This window comes from Hyperolius riggenbachi, chromosome 3 (genome assembly GCF_040937935.1).
Source record: "Hyperolius riggenbachi isolate aHypRig1 chromosome 3, aHypRig1.pri, whole genome shotgun sequence".
In the NCBI taxonomy this organism is placed as follows: Eukaryota; Metazoa; Chordata; class Amphibia; order Anura; family Hyperoliidae; genus Hyperolius; species Hyperolius riggenbachi.
The window spans coordinates 282,177,613-282,203,712 of record NC_090648.1 but is presented as its reverse complement, the minus strand read 5'-3'; the positions used below and the strand labels follow the sequence as shown (position 1 = coordinate 282,203,712).

The 26,100-nt window shown below is 40.7% G+C and overlaps 1 protein-coding gene across 5 annotated transcripts in view; it reads left to right on the top strand.

Moving 5' to 3' along the window:
* Positions 1-26,100, top strand: part of PTPRZ1 (protein tyrosine phosphatase receptor type Z1) — a 269,913-nt gene that overhangs the window by 70,863 nt on the left and 172,950 nt on the right. For 4 of the 5 annotated variants that reach the window (XM_068276398.1, XM_068276399.1, XM_068276401.1 and 1 more), the window contains exon 2: positions 9,304-9,366. In XM_068276398.1, the coding sequence (XP_068132499.1) occupies positions 9,304-9,366 (63 nt within the window). Of the gene's footprint in view, positions 1-5,816; positions 5,919-9,303; positions 9,367-26,100 lie in introns of those variants that run through there. The other variant, XM_068276400.1, reaches the window with a different exon arrangement.

Genomic DNA, 26,100 nt, shown 5'->3' with positions numbered 1-26,100 from the left:
GGAATCTATGGCCTAGTACACACATTTAATTATGATTGGCCAATCACTGACTAATTTAACCACCTCCTTTAGTATGAAGGTTTACCTACACAATCTGCTCCTAGTATTCAGTATCTGTTGACCCTCATACTAAATGGTTACGCAGGTGGTAAAATTGGTCAGTGATTGGCCAATCATACTTAAAAGTGTGTAGCGGGCCATAGATTCCTCTCTGTTCTGAATCCCTCCACGCAATGCCCATAGATACTGAACAGATTTCAGCATAAAATCTATAGGAAATGTATTAAACCGCAGCGTTGCGCTCCTGAATGCAGTGTAGTGCTATGAGCCATCGGTCTATCACTGCTTCTGTCCTTCCCCTGCTTGATCAAGATCTTTTGTTGTTAGATTGTTTCAATCATAACTGAAAGTGTGTACCAGGCTTATCTCCCAGAGACATTTCTCAGATCAGAGAGGGATCTATAGGGTGGCCTTATTGAGTGGGAATCTATGAATGCATTGGCATGGCTCAAATAAGGAAGTCATCTGTCTGCTCTCTTCTTCCTGTGGTTACACTGACAGCACAGTGCAAGGCAGACATTTCCCTGTGACAGCAGCGTGTGCGGAGGATTACATGATATAATATCAACAAAGAGTCTAATACTGTGATTGGCTTTAATTATTATTTAGTGTGCATGCGCGTGATTGAATTATAACTCAGCCGAAATTTTTATGTATGAGTAGAATTAGGTTTAGAAAGACTCTGCAAACAGCCTGAATGTCTTAGTGAACAAATGGCTTTGATTTCCCTAAAATGGATAGAAAAATGTACAGCAATACAGGAGAGCACAGCGCACCTGCTGTAATGTGTTTGCCAGTTTTGTGTCTCTCTTTCATGCTCTAACTTGCTGAGCTCTGCTGGATACACGAAGCAATACCACTTCAATAATGCAGTTACAATTTCAGACATAAAAGTCCGATGTGTAACAAAGAAACTGGGACATGGGAACAGCAGACCTTTTCAAATTAGGCATCCTGGTTGTATATTTTTAGCTACATCTCTTCTCTTTGATATATTCACTTTACTCTTACATGTCGCCAAGAGCTACAATGTAGTATAAATGGTTCTACTATCAATGTGTCCTGTAAGTAAACGTGTTATTTCTTTACATGTTGAATAAGAAGTGGGGAAAGAAAATCCAGCAGAAGATTGTTATGGGTGTTGCAGAACATTCTGGCTTTAATGTGGTCATAATACAATGTGCATTGCCTTACTGATATACTCTAATGTCTGTGGAAAACCTTACTGGACGAATGGGGCTGTAATAGCAGCAAAGGGGGAAACTACAGTTATTCCCTGGTTAGGGAACGATATAGGGACTTTAGGTTTGTTCTTAACCTGAATCCATTTTAAAGGAAACCTGCGATTAAAGAATAGGGGGTATTTATACTTACCTGGGGCTTCCTCCAGCCCCATAAGGTCCATGGTGTCACTCACCGGCCACTCCGTTCTGCCACTACCTGGCCTGGTAATCGGGACGTCCATGCTCTTCAGTACATGCATGACTTGGCTGCATGCATGACCCCAACGCGCTCCAGCTCAGTAGTGAAGAAAATGTTGGCGCTATATAAATACTAAATAATAATAATACTCTGGCTTGTGCTATAGTTCAGTATTGGAGGCTGTCAAATTTTACAATTCTGCTTCAGTGTTACTTTAAAGAACAAGGGACACCCATGCTAACCTAGAAATAAAAAACACATATATAAGTAGATAAATACTACTTCTACTTACATAACAGATGTATTGTGCTATCCACGTAATGATTCCTGTGAATTTTATAAAGGAAAAGCAGAAAATCCTATTCTAGGCAGTGGCCATCTTGCCAAGCTAATGCTGACATCATATCCTCCCTGACTCTTGTTTCCCCCCTCCCTTCTCTTGTTTATTGTGTATTCATTAGCTGCCCTCCTCCTAGAGTCTTCAGACACTCCCACTGAGGTGTATACTAACAGCTGCACTGTCTTTTTTTTTATTTACACATCCAATCACTGAGTCACCTCAGCCTTGCTTGTAAACACAAGTAATCAAAGGGTGTTTCTGATAAGCAGCTAGATAGGGAAATAAATGGAAGAGGAGGAATATATTCTAGATAAAAAGAACTCCCAGCATTCAACTATTTGGCACTGTTTGGCACTAGGGCCAGTGCTCCTAAAGTATGTGATAACTACAAACCATAACAGCAGAAAAAGTTTTGCAAGTTTTGAATGCAGGATTAGCATCTTTATCACTTAATACACTCAGACCAGTTGCTGTTGAAATTAGATTTTTATGGTGACAATACTGCTTTAACCACTTAACCCCCCGCGGTACGAATTTCTCCGTCCCTTTTTTCCCCCCCAAAAAAAACAGGGACGAATAAATCCGTACCTTCCGCGCTACCGCCGCTGTCCGTGCTCCCGCCGCTCGTGCGCGCGCACCCGCCGCTCGTGCACGCCGCCGCCTGCTCGCCCGGAGATCAATGAACGGGAAAATCCATTCCCGTTCGTTGATCTAAGCCCCCGCAATGATCTGCTGCTTCTATTAGAAACAGCGCGATCATTGTGATCTTCTCAGCCTCCTACTGCTTCCTGTAAGCAGGTCGCATGTAAACAAACACACTGTGGCCATCTTGTGGCCAAATAGTAAAACTACACACTAAAGCATTTTACATATACAAACATTACATTTACACAATAAATTAACTCATTACCTCCCACGCTCCCCAATTTTTTTTTTTTGTAATTAAACACATAAATAGTTACCTTAGGGACTGAACTTTTAAAATATTTATGTCAAGAGGGTATAACACTGTTACTTTATAAGCTGCGGGTTTGTAATTAGGGATGGATGCAAAACTGAAAAATATGCACCTTTATTTCCAAATAAAATATTGTCGCCAAACATTGTGATAGGGACATAATTTAAACGGTTTTATAACCGGGACAAATGGGCAAATACATTTCATGGGTTTTAATTACAGTAGCATGCTTTATTTAAAAACTATAATGGCCGAAAACTGAAAAATAATAATTTTTTCCCACATTTTTTCCTATTTTCCCATTAAAACACATTTAGAATAAAATAATTCTTAGCATAATGTCCCACCTAAAGAAAGCCTAATTGGTGGCGGAAAAAACAAGATCTAGTTCATTTCATTGCGATAAGTAATAATAAAGTTATAGACGAATGAATGGAAGGAGCGCTGAAAGGTGAAAATTGCTCTGGTGTTCAAGGGGTAAAACCTCTCAGTGGTGAAGTGGTTAATATACGGTATTTGTGATCATGACCTAATTTCTCCATGTGACCTAAAGATACTGCAGGGTGTTCACTCATAATATCTGATGTCTTGCAAAAATATAAATAGTCAATTAATATAATCCATGGCAATAATGATTCAGTAGTCCTTGAGATTTTCTTGGAAGTGACAGATATGCAGCTGGAAAAACCTATAGGTGTGTATGTAGCACACGCAAACACAAAGTCATGGGTGTATACATGCAGAGGAGAAGCACAAAATACTGATTCTACTGTGTATATTCAGTGCTCTACTGGACATTAAAGCACTCTCTGAACTTGCTTACAGACAAAAAACAATGATTATTATTTAAGGGAATGCCACTATCCAACCGGAGAGATATGCAAAGACTATGGCGAGCCATAAACTTCATAAATGTGATGTGATTTGCTTCTTAAGGAAGCAGTCTTTCTTATGAGGTTGATGCAGAAAATGTTTTTGTTTTAAATATATCAGGTAAAGTAGTAAAAAGAAAATGCATTCAGACTCTTTGGCTCGCCAGTGTCAAGCAACTACTAGAAAGGCTTTAGGGCAGTGGTAGTTGTCTTCAGATGGCCACCTTAGTGTGTATGTTACAGGGTTTCAAAAGGTTTCACTGACATAGGTTTCCAGCTGTTTGACAATTCAGTTTTCCTTTCTTATATTTTTCTTTTCATAATGTTCAAACTGTTTTTAATGAGTGACAGGTGAGTCTGATACCTGAACTCTCTCTACTTCAAAGCCATGCTTATGTACTTCAAAGTCATGCGGTTGTTATATATGTCGAGTACATTTTGGCATTGTTTTGCTAAGCTAAGCAAGGCCTCCCTAAAGAAGACATCTGGATGATGGCATATGTGCCTCCAAAACCAGTAACTATCGTTCAGCATTAATGTAGTCTTCCCAGATGTGTTACTAAGCCCTGGCGATTTACACTAACTCACCCCAGTACACGGATTCTGGCTTTTGAACTGTGCATTGTAAACAAGCTGGGGACAGGGCCGGCACTGCCTTTTAGGCAAAGCTGGCAATTGCCCCAGGGCCCGACTGCCCCTGGGGCCCCTGCGCCACTGGACCCATCAAGTGGCCTTCCCCAACTCCTCCCCATGGCCCCGCATGTTTGGTAGTTCAGCTGCCTTTAAACAATTCACCTGTCTCTGCGCCTGCTCTTTCCCGATCTCTTCAGCCATGCTGCCTGCCTGGTCTCTATGCCCGATGCATGTGATTTACACATAACATGTGCCGGATGGAGAAGATGCAGGCAACTGGGCTGAAGACGGAGATTGGGACGGAGCAGATGCTGGGACAGGTGAGAGATTTCAAGGGAGCTGATCTACTGAATGTAGGCTACTGGGAACAGTCAGGAGAGGTAACCTAGGGGGTTCCTGCAGCGCAGGGACCGCAGGAGCTGACTTTCATGGGGTTGGGTCCAAGTTACTTTTGCCTTAGGGCCTCTGTGTGGCTTAGACTGGCCCTGGCTGGGGGGTCGTCAACTTCCAAACAAAAAGTTAGTTCATTTTTTGTTATTTTTTTGTTTTGTTCTTTTTTTAGTGTTACGTAATTAATAAGAGTTGCTTGTTTGCCATTGCAAGTGAGAAAAGAAGTGCTAGCTTATAAAGTGACTGAGATGCTCTTTTGATTATTTTAATTTTAATGACTGTATAAGTAGTATTACCACTGTGAATCAGAAACACTGTTTGAAAACATTTTTGAATGTGGCAGAGCAGTAAATGATAAACTGGATACGATGATATGTGAAGTTCTCACAACCCGTCCTTCCTGTCCATGTGAGTTGAAGTAAATTTGATGTTGTGTTGGTATGAACACATGCTTACTTACATACCGATACATTTTAAAAAGAATCTTGGATGAATTCCATGTACTGTACTTTCCAGCCAGTATTAGATTGTCTGTAGATCGAAAGTGAATTCTTCTGTGGAACAGCTGGAAGCCACTAATAATAATAATTTCATATAAGGATTTATCAGGTGTGCTAGTAAATGTTGATTAATTCTGCTGCATATGTTATAGCAGGAAACAGGAAACCACAGTGATCCTTTCTTGGAACATAAGATCTGTTCGAAGAGGAATTGCAAGTGTGTGGGTTGTTTTTGTACTTCCAATTCACTGGTTGTCAACTGGGAAATTGATCCATTGCCTGAAAGGTAATTTAGTGATGAGCGCAAAAAAAATGTTTTTTCAAAAAGACCTTATAGTTTTTGAGAAAAGATTTAAAACCAATTTTCTTTGCACTTTTAAAATCGATGTTCTCAAAAACTACATGGACTTTGTGAAAAAATATTTGTTTAAGGGGGCACTGCAGTGAAAAACTGTAAAATTTAAAATATGTGCAAACACATACAAATAAGAAGTACAGACTAGTCCATTTCTTTATAGGGGATTCTCAGGGATATATTTATTTTCAAAAGCACTTAGTGAATTGCAGTTGCTCTGTCCAACTGCCAAAAAACTGTGTAGGGAGCAGGGAAGCTGGCCAGCATCATTGTTTAAATCCTTTTTCAGGAATCTCTTTATAAAGAATAAAAGCCTTGCTGAGAATCCCCTATGAAGAGATGGACTAGTCCAAAACATGTCACTTCTGTCAGATTTCTACTACCTACTGTAAGTGACAGCAACATAGGAGCAAAGTAATTTATGGCTCATTTTACTCTGGAAAAAAATGTACTTCTTATTTGTATGTGTTTGCACATATTTTAAATTTTACAGTTTTTTGCTGTAGTGCCCCTTGTGCTCACTAGTAACTTTTCTTAACATATGTAGCAATTTTGGTGTCAATAGCATGTTTGGGGGCTTTCCTATTCACTGCTAAAGTCGGCACAAAATTACACAAAAATTACCCAAAATCTTATGTGAAGTTACAAATAATTATACGGAATCAATTGAATTTTGAATTGTTAATAGTAAGCTGATTCCGATCATCATCACTACTGAAGGGATTCCGTGGGTCAGGCGATACTGTGCAAGAGAAGCTCTGCACACACACTACTGTCTAGAAGCTAGGTAAAGAGGCATAAGCTAGGTAAAGAGGCATGTGAGTAAAGTGCCTTGAAGGGAAGGCAAGTACTGTAAAGAAAACAGGATGCAGACACGAAAGCGGATGGAAAAAACAAGCAGCAGATTAAGTTTACGGACAGGCATGTCTCAGCCATGGTATTTAGTCTTTAGACATGTAAGAGTGCTTTAGTCATCACAGAAGCTCAGTTAATTATTTAGCCTAGCCTCGTGCTAGGTGTGATGACCTGTCCTGCACAGTCATATTGCCCACACCCCTGTAACTTTTGTAGATTATTACCATTTAACAAGGCAAACAATGATGCATACTAGGTGTCAGGTTTATATGTCTTTTGTGAAAGTGGCGGATATTGCAAAATGTACCATTCATAATCAGCTCATGTTCCTTCCTGGCTAGAATAACCAGGGTGTTAATAAGCAGAACGGATCACACCCTCGCCTTTCTACAGTAATAATGCACATGAAAGAGTCGGTCCTCCCAAAATGATGTCTATTTTTGGAGGTTGCTGGGGAATTATATCACTTAATGGGTTCTTTTGTAAAGCGTATGAATCTTATGCCTGTATCCCATAGGCCTATGCTGCAAAGAGAGTTTTTTCCTCTACCTGTTTTCTCTTAAAAAAGCTAATTAGTCTCATTATTTTTTCAGTGCTTTTTAAACCCTGTAGGGTCTGATTGGTTGCTTAAAAGACACCTGAAATGAAAGGGACATAGAGACTGCCATGTTTATTTCCTTTTAAACCATACAACTTGCCTGGCTGTTCCGATGATCCTCTACCACTAATACTTTTAGCCATAGGCCCTGAACAAGCATGTTTCAAGTGTGTAATTCAGACACTACTGATGCATGAAAGATCAGCAGGACTGCCAGGCAACTGGCATCATTAACCACTTAACGACAAGCTGACTTATAAAAACGTCCTGCTAGAGCCTCTTAATGGCTCTAGGACGTTTTTATAAGTCAGACAGTGCTGCTGCCGCTGTGTGCGTGCGCGCTCCCCCACGTGCACATGCATTCCCATGCACGTGAAAATAGTGAAAATTAAATCCACCAAAGAAAAAATACACCTTTATTTCCAAATATTATATTGTCACCATACTTTGTACTAGGGACATAATTAAAATCTTGTGATAACCAGAACAAATAGGCAAATAAAATGTGTGGGTTTTATGCACAGTAGCAGTGTTTATATTAAAACTATAGGGGATGGAATTGGAGAAATAGTGTATTTTTTTTCATTTTTTCCTTGTTTTTCCATTTAAAGTGCATGGAAAATAAAGTAATTACTGAAAACAAATAATAACCCCAAAAAGCCTAATCGGTGGTGAAAAAACAAGATATAGATCATTTCATTGTGATTAGTAGTGATTAATCTATTGGCAAATGAAAGGGATGAGCACTGAAAGGTGAAAATCGCTCTTGTCCGTTAGGGTAAAAACCGCTTTGGAGTGAAGTGGTTAAAAATAAAATAAATATGGCAGCCTCTATATCCCTCACCTCAAGCATCCTTTATGAAGAAACACACACTAAGTGAATTTTCTTTCTCTATAGCATCGGGCCCATGTGTCATATGTTCAGATGATGGCAGAAGGAGCAGACTAAAAGGTGTGCTGAAACACCATAGTCAGAAAGTTCCACTGCAAATGGAATTTGTACAAAATGTAAGAAAACAGCAGATGATGGAGCCCATTGGACACCATCTGTGACTAAAATAAAGGTTTTTAATCAAGCGGCATTTTAATAGCGTTACTTGATAATAAATATGTATTATACAGTATGTTACAGTGTTCCTCTTACAAAAGAGCTGCAAGGAAATGGAAAAGTAGATGTGTTGTCGTAGCAACCAGAGAGTTCCCAGCTGGTAAGCTGGGACAGCATAGCTTACAGTGAAGAAACAGAAGCCTGAATGTATCAACTTGTGGTTAACAAGGATTGATTCCATTTAGCTATTAGCCATATTTACTGTAAAACTGCATTTTTAAAAGTGTTCAGAACTTGAATCTGGTAGTTGTGGGGAAAGAATAAATTCTGAGTAGTCGAGATTGGATTAAGGTTTATTTGTGACCTCCTCTCCTCACAGACACTTATTTTACATGACTTAATTCTCTGATTAATCAAATATTATAATACGTATTGGAAATTATAGTCTTCCCTTAGTAGGGGTTTCTCCAGTTGTCACTATTGTGATTGACTTAGTTCTGGTTGCCTGCAGGCATCAGACAGGATGCTAATAAACATAGATGTATTTGCATCAATAAATGTCACTAATGAGAATGGTGTTCCCCACTTTCATTATGCTAGACAACCTGTTTAACAAGGTAATTTATTTATTAAAATATGTCTGGTGGAAGTCATCATTGCTTCTCTGAGAAGGTGCATTTAACGGTGGCCATTAATGGTCCAATTTTAGCAAACGATTAACCTTCCAATTCGATAATTGTGGCGGTTTGGAAAGGTTTGTTAACAACAAACTGTCATGTTATCGATCAGATTACTGGTGATCAGCAAAGCGCTATGACATTTGTATCCCTAAGCGATCATTATCACGAGTATCACATTCCAATCAACTCCAAAATGCTGCAGAATATGATTCTCGTTTTCTTGAACCAGAATCGCAAATCCCAAAAAATCGATTAATTTTGTGCCCCAAAATCGCAATTGTTGGGCAATTGCAGTTTGCTTTTTGAGATCCGAGTGTAAGAGCTTGGTCACACTACAAGATCTTTTTAAGCGCTAGTGATTTTGAAAAGTGCTTGCTAATGCAATGCTATGGGGGATTTTTACAAAATCACATCACTCCAGTGTGAACACACACATAGGATAACATTAGCAAGAGCTTTTAAAATCACAAAGCACTTAAAAAGGTTTTTTAGTGTGAACAAGTCCTAACAGTTCCACCAGGAATCAATATGTTTGCATGCTTTATGGATGCAGTCAATGCTTATTATATTAAATCTGTGTCTTTATCTGCAGGTTTGGTTTCTGGATACAGACAGCAGCGAAAATTAATTGAAGAAATAGATTGGTCCTACACAGGTATGTTCGTTTTTTTTTTGTTTTTTTTTACAAATGTGTGAATACATGTGCTGCAATTGCAACCCACCAAGAAATGATTTACTTTCCTAATGTTACTACATTTTGAAGGGAAGGGGAAGAAGGAGTAGATAAGTCAAAATGCAAAGTATGGAGAAGAGAAGGGTAGTACATATCAAATGGCGAGGAAAGATCAAGGAGAAAGAGGAGGAAAATGTGACCTTGTGATTGGGTTCTCATGAGAGCATTGTCCACATTTGTAAGTGCTGTTTTTGTTTGGTGGTGGTGGAAGGTCAAATTCAGATCAAACAAATAATTATTGGTCTGCTATAAAGATGTTCAAGCAGTGTGGAGGCCTATGAAAGAAAAGTACCCGACCAGTAGCCTAAGAGTACATAGGGGTCAAATGAAGGTTTCTTCCATAAGGGGAGGGGAAGTAAATGTCTTAAGTTGGCAGTCTCCTAGCGCAGGCAACGGTTTGGATCCACACAGCCATGGGATGGTTACATTGAGCTGTTGGTTGGTAAGTGGACTCTCTATTGTCTTGATGCTTGAAGCTATGTCTGAGACTTTCTTTGGCAATTGTGGCCTCAGTTTATTAACTCGAAACAAACTAGTGTAGTAGTCTAAAATGTTTACAAATTGTTGCTGCCTGCATATGCACTAGTTGTTGTTACATGTTCGCATATAATGTCTACATTACTTCAGTGCGCAGGTCTACATTACTTCAGTCGGCAGGTGCTGGCCCGGCTGCGTGCCTTTTAGATCACGTACCTGCAGCTGGGAGTGCTCTGCACATGCGCAGGACGTAGTCATGATGTTATGCGCAGTGCACTCCCACCAGTGGGTGTGTGCTCTAGGACGCACGCAGCCGGGCCAGCGCAGGCGCAATGATCCCGCCTCCCAGCGACCCGGAAGAGGCTGCCGGGGGGGGGTCTTTAGGTAAGAAAGGAGGGGGTAGAGGAGAACGGGGGGAGCAGTGGGCATCAGCACAGCTCCCCTAACATACCTGTTCCATCCGTCCTTCCTCCTTCTTTCGGGTCTGGTATCCTTTAATGACTTGTAAGTTATGTTTCCAAAAAAAAACTATGTATCCGCTTTTGACGAAATAGCTGTGTGCCCCAACAAACTGTCTGCATACAGGATTTAAATCTGAAGGTTTGAAGGTTGAATAGCCGAAAGCTTACTCCGTAGTGTTTTAAGTTAGCCAATAAATTGTATTATCCTGATTCAGAAAGAGTCAGAGGGGATTGAGCTGAGTAGGTATGAAGTTTATCAGCATTCAGATGAACAGAAGAACCTCAACAGCCTCTAAGAACACCCACAATTTTGGAGATCAGGATAGGCAGTAACGTACTATTTGGGGCTTGTACTTAGAGGGTCCTCTACCGGTCACATTCAGTCACAAGCTAGTTCAATCATTGTGAAGCTATAAGCATTATCTTGACTAACCCAATTTTATTGAGTTATCTTTGGGGAGATTGTCCTCAGTTATTGACTCACTGTACTGTTAATCTTCAAAATAAGTACTCAGGTAGCAATAAAAATGCACCTTTTTACAGAAGGGTTACAAAATCGTATCAGGCTTTGTTGCCATCTGCTTGAGAAGATTTTCCCCACTTCTTGTTTCAGTTCTTCCTTAAAGTGGATGGACAGTTTCCAGTTTTGTTTTGTTTTTTTAAAGAGAACCCAAGACATAAAAATGTTCTAATAGCAAATCCATACCTAAGGACTAATTATCCTCCGGAGGCTTTCCATGCCGTCATCCAGTCTTCTGCCACTGCCTGGAGCCCTCCTGCACATCCAGGCTGTGCTCCTATCTGGCAGGAGTGCAGCCGTGCTACTCCCTCATGAGCATTACCGCGCCTGTACTAGCGGGCCCAGCTTACTGCGCAGGTGCTCATGCCTGAAGAGGTTCCTACCAAAAAGCTCTAGTTGGTCATTTTCTGGGGGGTCTGCGCTCGGTGACAGGGGACCAGGGGCCGGCCTGGGAAGCCTTTATAGGATCCAGAGGCTTCCCTCTTCTTAGGTAAGTATTTACGTTTTGAACTGAATTTGAGCACAGGTGCACTTTAAGGTAATTATAACATACATCAGCAAAAACATCTAAAACTAGGTTTTCTGGGGTTTTAAAATCAAAATTTCAAAATCTCATCAGATAACAGCCCAACTAAACAAAACTGAAATGCAGCAAGAAATAACATTAACAGTTGAATCTATGTATCTGCATCCATTCCTGTGACTCTCTTCAAAAGCAAGCTAGAGGCAGAAAAAAGCAGTTCAGGTAGCAGCAGCAGGGGAGGACACTTATAAAGCAATTAGTGCTTCGACATTTCTCATTATCATGAAAAAATTATACAAAAATAAAGCAATTGTTTACTACATATGCAAGCCAACATTTATTTTAAAGTATATAGTTGTTTTGTTGTCTGGATGGACAGACATCTTAATGCTGAAGACGATCAGTAGGTCTGTTCCCAAAGTTACAGTGCCCATGCCTTGCTGCAGGAGAGAAATGGCAATGTGGGATTATATGTATGCCTAGTTGTTGAAGAATCCAGACAAGTCCTTTAACCCTCTAAGGGCTGCTCCACGCCGATTGGCGTGAGTAGCGCGGTAGCCCCAGGACCGCTCCACGCCAATTGGCGTGAAGTGCTAGCAACGGAGATTGCAGGGGATCGCGCGCATCCCTGCTTGAATGATGGAGCTTCGCTTTATCAGCCTCCTAGCGGCAATCTAATAACACTGTACAGTACTGCGATCTAAGGCAGCGCTGTACTGGGGATAGCTGTGTGACATGGCTGCCGGCCTGGGCGGCAGAAAAGTGTTCCGCTGTCATAGGCTTCAGCCTATGACAGCCGATCATGCTAATTGGTGGGGGGAGGGAGGGTTTAAAAAAATAGAGAACTTTATTAAAAAATAAACAAATATTTTTTAAAAAATAAATAAACATTGGGGGAGCAATCACAGCCCACCAACAGAAAGCTCTGTTGGTGGGCAGAAAAGGAAGGGGGGTGATAACTTGTGTGCTGAGTTGTGCATCATTGCAGCGAGGCCTTAAAGCTGCATTGGCCTATTTAGTAAAAAATGGCCTGATCACTAGGGGGGTTTAAGACTGCGGTCCTCAAGGGGTTAAATAATAATTCCAGTATTTGCAGAATACTGCAGAATAACTATTACAAAGCCAGGAAATGTGTCATAGACATCTGCAATAAGACTGATGAAAACATAGAGCTTAGCCATCTCCAAAGAAATGCATTGCATTTAAAATATGCAAACTGTTCATCATGACATTGCATGCTACAGTATTTTAGCATTTTGGACACCACTACAAAAGACAGATGTGAATGGTCCCATGGAAAAGCATAGCACAGTTCAGGCTTTGTGCTGTCCCTGTGCTGTGCAGTGCATTTCTTTACATGCAACCTGCATAGGGTAAATGGACCCCAGGCTGGGGTTTTCAAAAAAAGGCAAAGGACAATTGACAGACTGCACCTGCTTCAATAAAATGAATTATGATCCCACCCAGGGATACTCAAAGCAATGTAAGGGATAAAACTCCACCTAGTCTTCTACATTCCGAACTCAAGCGTGCACTGCCAGAGGATCCACAAACTGCAAATTCTAGCTAGATGCTGCCAAAACTATGCCAGCCAAGAAACCCAGGCACACCCATCATAACTGATATGAATACTCTAACAGAGCACTTCTCATAGCATAGTAGGAAATGTCTTGCTATCCAACAGGATTAAGTGCTGAAATCTGGGCAGTCTGGATTACTACTTGAGTGTGCCAGGAAGTTGCAATGAATTTGGGAATATACTAAAAAATAAAACAAAACCGGAAACTGTATTTGTCTACAAAAGGTGATAGAGGACAATTGGCTCTCCAAGTCTCAAGGAGAGGAGATTTTAAGTATAAATGGTTCATTTTAGAGGAAACTTGAAGTGAGAGGAATATAGAGGCGGCTCTCTTCATTCTCTAGTAAACAATGCAAGATAGCTGACTTCTGTACTAATGCTGGGACTCTAATATATTAAGCCAAAGGTCCAGAACGAGGATACAGATCACATGCTTTGACTCATGGCTCAAAAACCATTAAAACCAAAAACTAAGCGTCCCAACCAGGCAACTGGCATTCTTTAGAGGGGAATAAAGATGTCAGCCTCCACCCTCCGTATTCTTCTACCTTCAGGTTCCCTTTAAATAGTTGAATGTGCACACAGCTTGTATAGTTTATACATTCAGCATGTTTGTGGATACTACGGTACTCTGGTACAGCAAAGGCTACGTTCAGAGTGGTGTGTTGCGGAGCAGCAGGACGGCCTCTTTGTAATGTGGCTTGCCGCACTGCAATGCATCACCTATGCGCTGTTTACAGTGCCACAGGTGCCTTGCAGTGTAACAGCATGTGTCATCATAACACACATTATGCAATGCGTTATTTCAAAAGACAACAGTGAAGCATACTTTTCAGTGACTGTATGCTTCACTGTTTGCGAGGCAACATGCAGATAACATGCAGCGCTGCTTTCCCAATCTGTTGTGTTCCTGCTGTACAGGGAATGCCCACTGTGAAGGTAACAGTAAATTCGGGCGCCTGAGGCAAGTGGACAAATCGGGCGCCGCCATTCACTCCCATAATAAATATCGTTTAATGGGCGCCCGACAGGGAAAAAGGGCGCCGGAGAAAAATAACGTTTTATAAGCGGCGCCCGTAGACTTTTACTGTTTTATAACTGCTTCTCATGATTACACATTATTTTATGATTTATAATTTTTTAAACATTATTTTTAAACGAAAAACAGTACAATCTTTTTTAAAACATTATTTTTAAACGAAAAACAGCACAATATTTTTTTCACACGTTATTAATGCTTATCACAGGGGGGTCTTAGGTTTAGGCACCACCAGGGGGGTCTAAGGTTTAGGCACCACCAGGGGGGTCTTAGGTTTAGGCACCACCAGGGGGGTCTTAGGTTTAGGCACCAACAGGGGGGTCTTAGGTTTAGGCACCAACAGGGGGGTCTTAGGTTTAGGCACCACCAGGGGAGTCTTAGGTTTAGGCACCATCAGGGGAGTCTTAGGTTTAGGCACCACCAGGGCGGTCTTAGGTTTAGGCACCAACACGGGGGTCTAGGGGTTAGGGGTAGGTACAGGGAGGGTTACTTACTATTTTTTTTTAAACGTTATTATACGTTTCACTTTTTAAACGGAAGATTAACGTTTTCACAATTGCCAATTTCATGCACATTATTTAATGATTTATAACTTTATAAAACATTATTTTTAAACGAAATATAGTACATTATATTTTTAAACATTATCCATGTTTATCGTTTAAAACCCCGCGCCCCTTTTTAACGTACGCCACTGTGAACGTAGCCTGAATCATAATAATGGCTTGTGGAAAGATTAAGTAGATCTGTTATTTCCTCTCCACAAGTGATGCTACAGACATGCACCAATCTCATTTCACACTCTGTATTGTATGGGAAGTGATAGGACAGGCAAATGTGTTACTCTGTTGGCATGACTGAAAGAAAAAGTGCATATAACAGTGGCTGTACAGGTTTCTTCAGACAGGTACAGCAGGGGGGGGGGGGGGGGGGGGAAGGTGCCCACCGTTTACTGCACATAGATATCTTGGCACCCATTAATTATAACAACTGAGCCCACAGTACAGTCACCTGCAGTAGGTCTGTCCATTCATATTTAATATCAGGGTAACACTATGGTAAGGCAGTCTTTATAGGTACAACTGAACATGGGAACCAGGTAGACAAATGATCAGCTTTGAAGCACTCTGCTGTTTCCTACACAGAAGTCATTTGGAATTCAACCAGTATTTTGAATTTCATTTCAACTGACATTTCCAAGATTCGGGGACGGCATTTCTACATTTTGTTGCACAGCAAGGAATGCCGAAAAGGAGCAAAGTGCAAGAGATTTACTATGGCAGCCCAGCTTGAGCCATAAATCTCCTCGGAGAACTGCATTACAGTCCAATTCCAGGAATGATATTTTTATCTTAAGGTGTACCTGCTCTTTCAAACAATTTTTGTACAAAAAAAACAAAACAAAGAAAGACAAAAACATGGTCTGATCTTTTGCACTCCAATTGACTATAGAGTGAGTATTACCGGTAATTGTAATTATTGGTATAATACCATGGAAGGACCCATATGCTGACTAGAATAACTGCCTGATCAGAATAACTGTACACAATTCCAGATGTAAAATACAGATGCAGAGTGAGCTGTGACATGAAATGAAGGTGAACTGAAAACTGAGAGAAGGTGACTCTCTGTCCTGCATATTTTTTTTACCATTTGATGTTGGAGAGAATAATGAGAAGCATTTGAATAAATACAAATAGAACATCAAAATACTGAATAGAACATCAAAATACTTGGATTAGGCTTATAATATAGGTATGTTAAGCAGAAACCCTGGAGCATTTGTGAAAAGTCTTTATCAACTGGAAGACGTTTCCTGTGGAGCCGGGCCATGCATGCATTGGGATTGGTAAACCAAAATACATGGTAATGACACATCACAGGAAAACATGAAGAGAACCTCTTGTTAGTAATGGAGAATATGGCTGGGTGCCCATTAGGATATGTGTGTCGCTGTTGGGGTAGTGTTCTGAATAAAATGAGGTTGGCAGTGAGATACAAGCTCTAATAAGCTCTGGTGCTAGAAGCCATTTTAGACTATAACACCTTGTATGGTCGTGTGTTCTGTGACCGCAAAAATAAACATTAACTAATGTTATGTTATTATCTTTAGCAGTGAGATTTTATGAAAATATCTGTTACCTGCATGTAAGGACAGTAAAGGACTGTGAGTTCAGTACGACACCCTATGTCAGCATTTGTTAGAAGCACATCGTATCTAACCTTACATGACGCACATTGGGCCACTCTTACCTCAGACTACAGGAATGTCCATTCTTGTACAGTCTTGTGAGATGCAGAGGAGGTGGAAGTGAGTCACTGAACTGAATTGTTTTCTTCTAAAGAGGAAGACTTTAAAAGCAGGTACAGATGCTGGGTGCCATGCTACTTTACCATGAAAAGTAACAAATAGCAGTGGTATAGAAAAGATCCTGGGAATATTTATCAAGCAGCACTGCAGCAAAATCAGTTACTTAATGACTGTGTTCATTATTTATGAAAACAGTAATGCAAAAATCAGAGACCGATTCATGACAGATATGAGGCACAACACAGGTGAACGTCTGAATATTTAAGAAGTTTTTTTTTTTAATGTTTTTGGGAAAGGGGAGGCGGGGGGAGTTTGTAGGTAATTTTGTACATAGAGAGGGTCCCCAGTGGAATACCATTGTCAAAATAGACTCAGTAAGCCTTCCAGCTGTAAATTAACTTATTTATAATATAAAGAAAGACTTATTGGGTGCCTGTACCTGTAATATTACACAGGGTTTCCCTGAAAATAAGACAGGGTGTTTGCTCCAAAACATGTGATGGGGCTTGTTTTCAGAGGATGTCTTATCTGTGATCAACAAACTACATTTATTCTTGAATTAGATTTTTTTTTTCAAATATAGCTATGTCATCACATTCTGGAACACCATCCTAGTTATCCATACCTTGAATTTGATCATGAATTTCTCATAATAGACTCCTTTTCGGCAGGGAACACACTTGACTTTCAGTTTTCCGCGTGCGTTTTTCTGCATACTTTTTCTGCACACCAAGTGTGTTTTCATGCAGGAAAACGTGCACGTTTTTTTTCACAGCAGCTAATGTAATTGATAGAGAAAAATGCCAAAACGTGCAGAGTCGTCATGCAGAATTTTTTTTTCTGCGTGCGAACAACACAATAAGTGTGAACTAGCACATTGATTAACATGAGTTCTCAGTTTTTCTGTGCAGAAAACGCGCACGAAAAAAATCAAGTGTGTTCCCTGCCTCAATGAACAAAAGTATCCATTCACCAAGAGTCTGGCTCTTGCCACCCCTTATTGGTTTGGGTCTAGTGGGGTCTTTTGAGTGTGATTCTTTTAGGGGTGTCTGTTTTTCCTTGGTGAAGGGTACATCTGTCCTCAGGGCCGGATTTACCATAAGGCACCTGATGATGGAAGGCAGCTCATTCCCTGCCTCGACTGTCACCCTCTCTCCTTCCCTATGCAGAGTCCCGAGCGGAGTGTAAATGAGAGCTTACTCACCTGACTCTCAGCATTCCACTGACGAGATCAAGCTTCAACTGGGGGCACCTCTAGCTATCTAATAGTTTGGGTGGCCTGTAGATACTTAAAGAGACACTGAAGCGGAAACAATTATGATATAATGATTTGTATGTGTAGTACAGCTAAGAAATAATGCATTAGGAACAGAGGCATAAGTCTAATATTTGTTTACAGTACAGGAAGAGCTAAGAAACTCCAGTTGTTATCTATGCAAATTGCCATTGAGCACCACGACTTCTAAAGGCTGTTATTTTAACTGTATTGTTTTTTTTCTTTTGCAGAGAACAGTTCAGGACAGGTCAAAAGTTCACTGCCTGTTCTGTGACAACATTTAGAATGTTGAGTAGTGTGTAAACTGCAGATATTAGAGAATGATGCAGTGTTATAAAAAAAAAAGCTGTATAACTGAAAATAAAAATGAGAATATTTTTTTTGCTACTAATGTTCTAGTAATTATCCATACTACACAACCAATTCATTATATCATAATTTTTTTTTTCGCTTCACTGTCTCTGAGGATAGCTCTGGCTACCAAATACTAAATTACACCTGTAGCTACATATGCTGGGCAAATAAAGTAAGGGAGAACTGACAGCTAGGCCAGCAAGCACACTTAGTTGTGGTGAGGTTCAGCGAGGGTTTGTAGGTTCATAGAGGGCCAAGTGTAAGGTCCCAGGATATCTATGCCTATAGGCTCATGGGATGTAAATCCGGGCCTGTCTGTCTTGCTGCATTGCTAACTGATTTCACTTTTTTTACATGTATACCGTAGCTGCCTGGACACTATTTATTTTTTTCAACCCTCCTGGCGCTAAGCCCGAGCTGAGCTCGGGCTATGCCGCGCACAAGGATTTCTCAGGCCCTGCTGGGCCGATATGCATAATTTTTTTTTTATTACACGCAGCTAGCACTTTGCTAGCTGCGTGTATTCCGTGAACGCCGCCGCTCGCCGCTAACCCTAGGCTAGCTACATGATAGAAAAAAAATTGCAAAAAAAAAAAACCCTTCCCGCGGCCGCGGGAATCAGACCGCCAGGGAGGTTAAAGATGCTTTTCTTTTCAAAAAGTCAGAACAAAAAGAGTACACACAATAGTCAGCACTATCATGAATAGCAAGGTATCACATTGCAGTACAGATAAAGCACATCATTTGATATCATAGATACAATCATAGATATCATTACATATCATAGATACATATCATAGATAATAAGTGAGGTAAGTGAAAAGGGAAAAATAGGAGCCACAAACCAGCATGGCTGACATGTATACATAACCGAGTATCATAAACATATGACAGGTTCCAACTGAAGTATAGAGTTCTTGAGTAAGTTGGTACATCGCCATGACCTGCTGAAGCAATTGAAAGGCAGACCTGGGCCCAAAGGGATCATACACCAGGGGCCATATGCAATTCACTTTTTCTCCTTTGTTTTCTCCTAAGTGATATCTCCAAACCTGTTAATAAAATGCCTTTTTTAAACCACCAAAAATCAAGAAAATACTAAAAATAATTTTGATAGTACTTTTATACCTACTTTTTGGTACTTTTTTAGTTGAAAATTACTGGAAAGTTATTTTAAATCGAAGATGAAAAATGATCTCCTAGGAGAAAACTCAGATGAAAAAATGAATTGCATATGGCCCCAGGAGCTGCCAATATAGAGAAAATCTATGTACGGAGCACACCCATATCTTTACATTATTACCCTAGTAAAAAGGAGGGAACTAGAGCAATGACCACATTTAGTGAATAATCAGAAATAAAACCTTAGCTGTCATAAGTAGATTTAACGAGAAAGGAAAAAAGCCTGGACACTATTTAAATGGGCTTTTTTTATGAACTGTAACTAGGCCATATTTGTATATTTTGAGCATCCTCAAAAATCCTAAAAAATGCTAGGGCTTATTTTCGGGGTATGTCTTTTATCAGGGAAACATGTGTGAGTGAGTTTATTACATTTTCACCCAACAAGCCTGCTATATGTATTAGTAGTTACATTGAACAATCAGTCATCCTTTGGTCACAACAGTGAAAAAACTCAACTTCTTTTTTTCTGAACAAAGTTGAGTTTTCAGGATTGCAGTTGTGAAGAAGGGCAGGCAATGCATAGTAGTGGAATGCCATAATATGTAAAAAGAAAGTGCCAGCAGACCAGTAGCTCTCACATGGCTTTTACCATAGAAGTGTGGAGCAGGGAGGAGTATGTGACTGCCATGCCATCCCATCTTGCTTCAGGACTGTGGCTTGCTGGTTAAAGCCCTGTTGACACTGCTACTATGCACATATTGAGAACCTGAAGTGACATGTATGTTTTTGTATTTGATGCTGAATTTACAAGACTCGTGTATATATAATCACTTCTTTATGTGGCAGAAGGTGTTTGTTGAAGCATGTATTGCTCTGATATACTCTTGTTATTTCAATGAAGGTAAAATAAAGTGTTTTTTCTTAACTCCTCGAAAAAATACCTTACCTATCTTGTTTTAAGGCTTGTATTAAGGTCCTTCTTTGCTCTATTCTTTATTTCAAAGATACAGTTTCCTATTTTGGCAAATGTTCATTGTTTTATATAAGCAAAATGTTTAAAGCAAACCTGGAGCAAAAATAAACTTATGAGATAATGAATTGTATGTGTAGTATAGCTAAGAAATAGAACATTAGTAGCAAAGAAAAGAGTCTCATTTTTTTTTCCAGTACAGGAAGAGTTAAAAAAACCTTTCTATGCTATCTATGCAAAAGAGCTTCTCTGAGCGATTCACTCACTGGGTCCAATACAGTCCTGTTTTCTGAAGCAGCCAAGAAACATTGAGAGACAGCTTCAGATATGGTTTTACTGCAGGAAAGTTCAAGAGGTCATTATTTTTGCTTTGTTTTATAGCTTAAAAGACCGAGTGTGGTTTCTAAACTGCAAATATGACAGAATGATGCCATGTTATTAAAAAAAAGCTATATAACTGAAAATAAAAAAATCACTCTTGTCTTTGCTACTAATGTTATATTTGTTATCCGTACTGTATACAATTAATTCTATCATAAGTTTTATTCAGGTTTGCTTTAACTGTAAGCTTCGATTTTTTATTTTTTTTTTACTTAAAGGGAACCTTAAAGAGAGTCTGAAGCGAGAATAAATCTCGCTTCAGAGCTCATAGTTAGCAGGGGCATGTGTGCCCCTGCTAAAACGCCGCTATCCCGCGGCTAAACGGGGGTCCCTTACCCCCCAAAATCCCCTCCGTGCAGCCGGGGATCTCTTCCTGGTTGAGGCAGGGCTAACCGCCGCAGCCCTGCCCCACGCGCATCTGTCAGTGCGTATCTCCGCCTCTCCCCCGCCCCTCTCAGTCTTCCTTCACTGAGAGGGGCGGGGGAGAGGCGGCGATGCGCCGCTGATAGACGCGACTAGAGGCAGGGCTACAGCTATTAGCCCTGCCTCTAGGAGCAGCAAAATCTACAACCAATTTGGTCGTTAATTTTGCGCGGGGGGGAGGGGGGTTGGGGGTGAAGGAACCCCCGTTTAGCCGCGGGATAGTGGCGTTTTAGCAGGGGCACACGTGCCCCAGCTGACTATGAGGTCTGAAGTGAGAATTATTCTCGCTTCAGTGTCTCTTTAACTGAGAGGGATGTGAATGTTTCCTTTTAAAAAAAATACCAGTTGCTTGGCAGTCCTGCTGATCTCTTGGGCTGCAGTACTGGATGAATCCCATAGCTGAAACAAGCATGCAGCTAATGCAGTCTGACTTCAGTCAGAGCACCTGATCTGCATGCTTGTTGAGGGTCTGTGGCTAAAAGTATTACAGATACAGGATCATCAGGAGAGGTAGGCAACTGGTATTATTTTAAAAGGAAAAATCCATATCCTTCTCAGTTTAGGTTCCCTTTAAATTACATTCAGAACACAAATTGTAGCTTTTCCCAGCAGTCTTTGCATGAGTGAGCTGTGCAGGACTATATCTTGTATGTTACTCTTACCAACTCCCAAATGGCTTGAAGCTCATTGGCTATGCAAGCTACCCCTGGTAAGTTGCCTCCCATGTGTATTGTTCTTATCGAAGAAAGTGTGGGATCTTAACTTGTTAGATAAGACAGAAAGAGAACACCACTGGATTCCTATTCCAACGTTTATTTAAAATCAGTAGTTCACATACATTGATTTTGATTGACATACTGACTTATGCTTATCATCATATCATACCTTTGTAAAGGTGGCACGTTCTGTAAGATCACATAGCAAATAGTTACAATGTCATCAGTGGGATCAGTGGCTTGCAGCACGTTTGCTGATGTTTGCATGCGGGAAATGAAATAATAAGCACCTGCTTTACATGGGGTTCTTCTGTTTTACTATCCCCTTCTCCCCATTAGCAGTCTCAGAAGACTTTCACTCCTCAAAGGACTTTTCACAAACGTTGTATTTTTTTAGTACAGTGGTCCTTTCTATAATCACTACTTACTCTTCGTATTATATTATAATAAGTAATAAATCAGTTTAGAGAACAGAAATAAAGTTAGTCACAGAAACACATTTTTAGTTACAAAGAAATGCAAATATTTATAAAAATAAATAAATCAATAAATTTTATAAATTAAATAAATAAATATATTTATACAGATCTGTACATCAGTCCTGAAAGAATGAATATTAAAGAGGGACAGAGAGATTTGATTCCCAAAGAGGGACTGTCCCTCTGAAAAAGGGATAGCAAAAATCTATTAACCCTTCGCACACTCACATGCAAATGTTCACACAATTGCATTCACAGATTCACTCATCCAGGCACAACTGTTATCCCTACAGCTAAATTAAAAGCCAGGGTTTTAGTTCACAGAAGAATGCACTCTTATGCTTAATCACCTATACTGCGCAGAAGTACCCAGGTAAACATAGGTGTCCTAACTCTGGCCCTGTAACATGCATAGTGCAGACATGCAAACACATTCATTGCATCAAACCTATCAATGGATTAGGAGCACACATCCTAACTTCCTCTCCTGGGAAAGACAGTGCATCTTACCAATCGCACAAGGGAGCTAATGTTATGTGTCCATGTGCACAATGCGCATACACCAGCATAAGCTGTCTGCATGCTGACAAACATACAGGGGAAGGGGGAGTGCACCGAATTGGACCCTAGCCACAGGGGTCAATGATAAGAATAAACATACATATATCCAGGCACATCGCCTCTAGTTAGGACATTAAATAAATTATTAGGGAAAGGGAGGTGCTGAAGGGGGTGTGGCTAGAAAACAGCAAAAATCTATTAACCCTTCGCACACTCACATGCAAATGTTCACACAATTGCATTCACAGATTCACTCATCCAGGCACAACTGTTATCCCTACAGCTAAATTAAAAGCCAGGGTTTTAGTTCACAGAAGAATGCACTCTTATGCTTAATCACCTATACTGCGCAGAAGTACCCAGGTAAACATAGGTGTCCTAACTCTGGCCCTGTAACATGCATAGTGCAGACATGCAAACACATTCATTGCATCAAACCTATCAATGGATTAGGAGCACACATCCTAACTTCCTCTCCTGGGAAAGACAGTGCATCTTACCAATCGCACAAGGGAGCTAATGTTATGTGTCCATGTGCACAATGCGCATACACCAGCATAAGCTGTCTGCATGCTGACAAACATACAGGGGAAGGGGGAGTGCACCGAATTGGACCCTAGCCACAGGGGTCAATGATAAGAATAAACATACATATATCCAGGCACATCGCCTCTAGTTAGGACATTAAATAAATTATTAGGGAAAGGGAGGTGCTGAAGGGGGTGTGGCTAGAAAACAGCAAAAATCTATTAACCCTTCGCACACTCACATGCAAATGTTCACACAATTGCATTCACAGATTCACTCATCCAGGCACAACTGTTATTCCTACAGCTAAATTAAAAGCCAGGGTTTTAGTTCACAGAAGAATGCATTCTTATGCTTAATCACCTATACTGCGCAGAAGTACCCAGGTAAACATAGGTGTCCTAACTCTGGCCCTGTAACATGCATAGTGCAGACATGCAAACACATTCATTGCATCAAACCTATCAATGGATTAGGAGCACACATCCTAACTTCCTCTCCTGGGAAAGACAGTGCATCTTACCAATCGCACAAGGGAGCTAATGTTATGTGTCCATGTGCACAATGCGCATACACCAGCATAAGCTGTCTGCATGCTGACAAACATACAGGGGAAGGGGGAGTGCACCGAATTGGACCCTAGCCACAGGGGTCAATGATAAGAATAAACATACATATATCCAGGCACATCGCCTCTAGTTAGGACATTAAATAAATTATTAGGGAAAGGGAGGTGCTGAAGGGGGTGTGGCTAGAAAACAGCAAAAATCTATTAACCCTTCGCACACTCACATGCAAATGTTCACACAATTGCATTCACAGATTCACTCATCCAGGCACAACTGTTATCCCTACAGCTAAATTAAAAGCCAGGGTTTTAGTTCACAGAAGAATGCATTCTTATGCTTAATCACCTATACTGCGCAGAAGTACCCAGGTAAACATAGGTGTCCTAACTCTGGCCCTGTAACATGCATAGTGCAGACATGCAAACACATTCATTGCATCAAACCTATCAATGGATTAGGAGCACACATCCTAACTTCCTCTCCTGGGAAAGACAGTGCATCTTACCAATCGCACAAGGGAGCTAATGTTATGTGTCCATGTGCACAATGCGCATACACCAGCATAAGCTGTCTGCATGCTGACAAACATACAGGGGAAGGGGGAGTGCACCGAATTGGACCCTAGCCACAGGGGTCAATGATAAGAATAAACATACATATATCCAGGCACATCGCCTCTAGTTAGGACATTAAATAAATTATTAGGGAAAGGGAGGTGCTGAAGGGGGTGTGGCTAGAAAACAGCAAAAATCTATTAACCCTTCGCACACTCACATGCAAATGTTCACACAATTGCATTCACAGATTCACTCATCCAGGCACAACTGTTATCCCTACAGCTAAATTAAAAGCCAGGGTTTTAGTTCACAGAAGAATGCACTCTTATGCTTAATCACCTATACTGCGCAGAAGTACCCAGGTAAACATAGGTGTCCTAACTCTGGCCCTGTAACATGCATAGTGCAGACATGCAAACACATTCATTGCATCAAACCTATCAATGGATTAGGAGCACACATCCTAACTTCCTCTCCTGGGAAAGACAGTGCATCTTACCAATCGCACAAGGGAGCTAATGTTATGTGTCCATGTGCACAATGCGCATACACCAGCATAAGCTGTCTGCATGCTGACAAACATACAGGGGAAGGGGGAGTGCACCGAATTGGACCCTAGCCACAGGGGTCAATGATAAGAATAAACATACATATATCCAGGCACATCGCCTCTAGTTAGGACATTAAATAAATTATTAGGGAAAGGGAGGTGCTGAAGGGGGTGTGGCTAGAAAACAGCAAAAATCTATTAACCCTTCGCACACTCACATGCAAATGTTCACACAATTGCATTCACAGATTCACTCATCCAGGCACAACTGTTATTCCTACAGCTAAATTAAAAGCCAGGGTTTTAGTTCACAGAAGAATGCATTCTTATGCTTAATCACCTATACTGCGCAGAAGTACCCAGGTAAACATAGGTGTCCTAACTCTGGCCCTGTAACATGCATAGTGCAGACATGCAAACACATTCATTGCATCAAACCTATCAATGGATTAGGAGCACACATCCTAACTTCCTCTCCTGGGAAAGACAGTGCATCTTACCAATCGCACAAGGGAGCTAATGTTATGTGTCCATGTGCACAATGCGCATACACCAGCATAAGCTGTCTGCATGCTGACAAACATACAGGGGAAGGGGGAGTGCACCGAATTGGACCCTAGCCACAGGGGTCAATGATAAGAATAAACATACATATATCCAGGCACATCGCCTCTAGTTAGGACATTAAATAAATTATTAGGGAAAGGGAGGTGCTGAAGGGGGTGTGGCTAGAAAACAGCAAAAATCTATTAACCCTTCGCACACTCACATGCAAATGTTCACACAATTGCATTCACAGATTCACTCATCCAGGCACAACTGTTATCCCTACAGCTAAATTAAAAGCCAGGGTTTTAGTTCACAGAAGAATGCATTCTTATGCTTAATCACCTATACTGCGCAGAAGTACCCAGGTAAACATAGGTGTCCTAACTCTGGCCCTGTAACATGCATAGTGCAGACATGCAAACACATTCATTGCATCAAACCTATCAATGGATTAGGAGCACACATCCTAACTTCCTCTCCTGGGAAAGACAGTGCATCTTACCAATCGCACAAGGGAGCTAATGTTATGTGTCCATGTGCACAATGCGCATACACCAGCATAAGCTGTCTGCATGCTGACAAACATACAGGGGAAGGGGGAGTGCACCGAATTGGACCCTAGCCACAGGGGTCAATGATAAGAATAAACATACATATATCCAGGCACATCGCCTCTAGTTAGGACATTAAATAAATTATTAGGGAAAG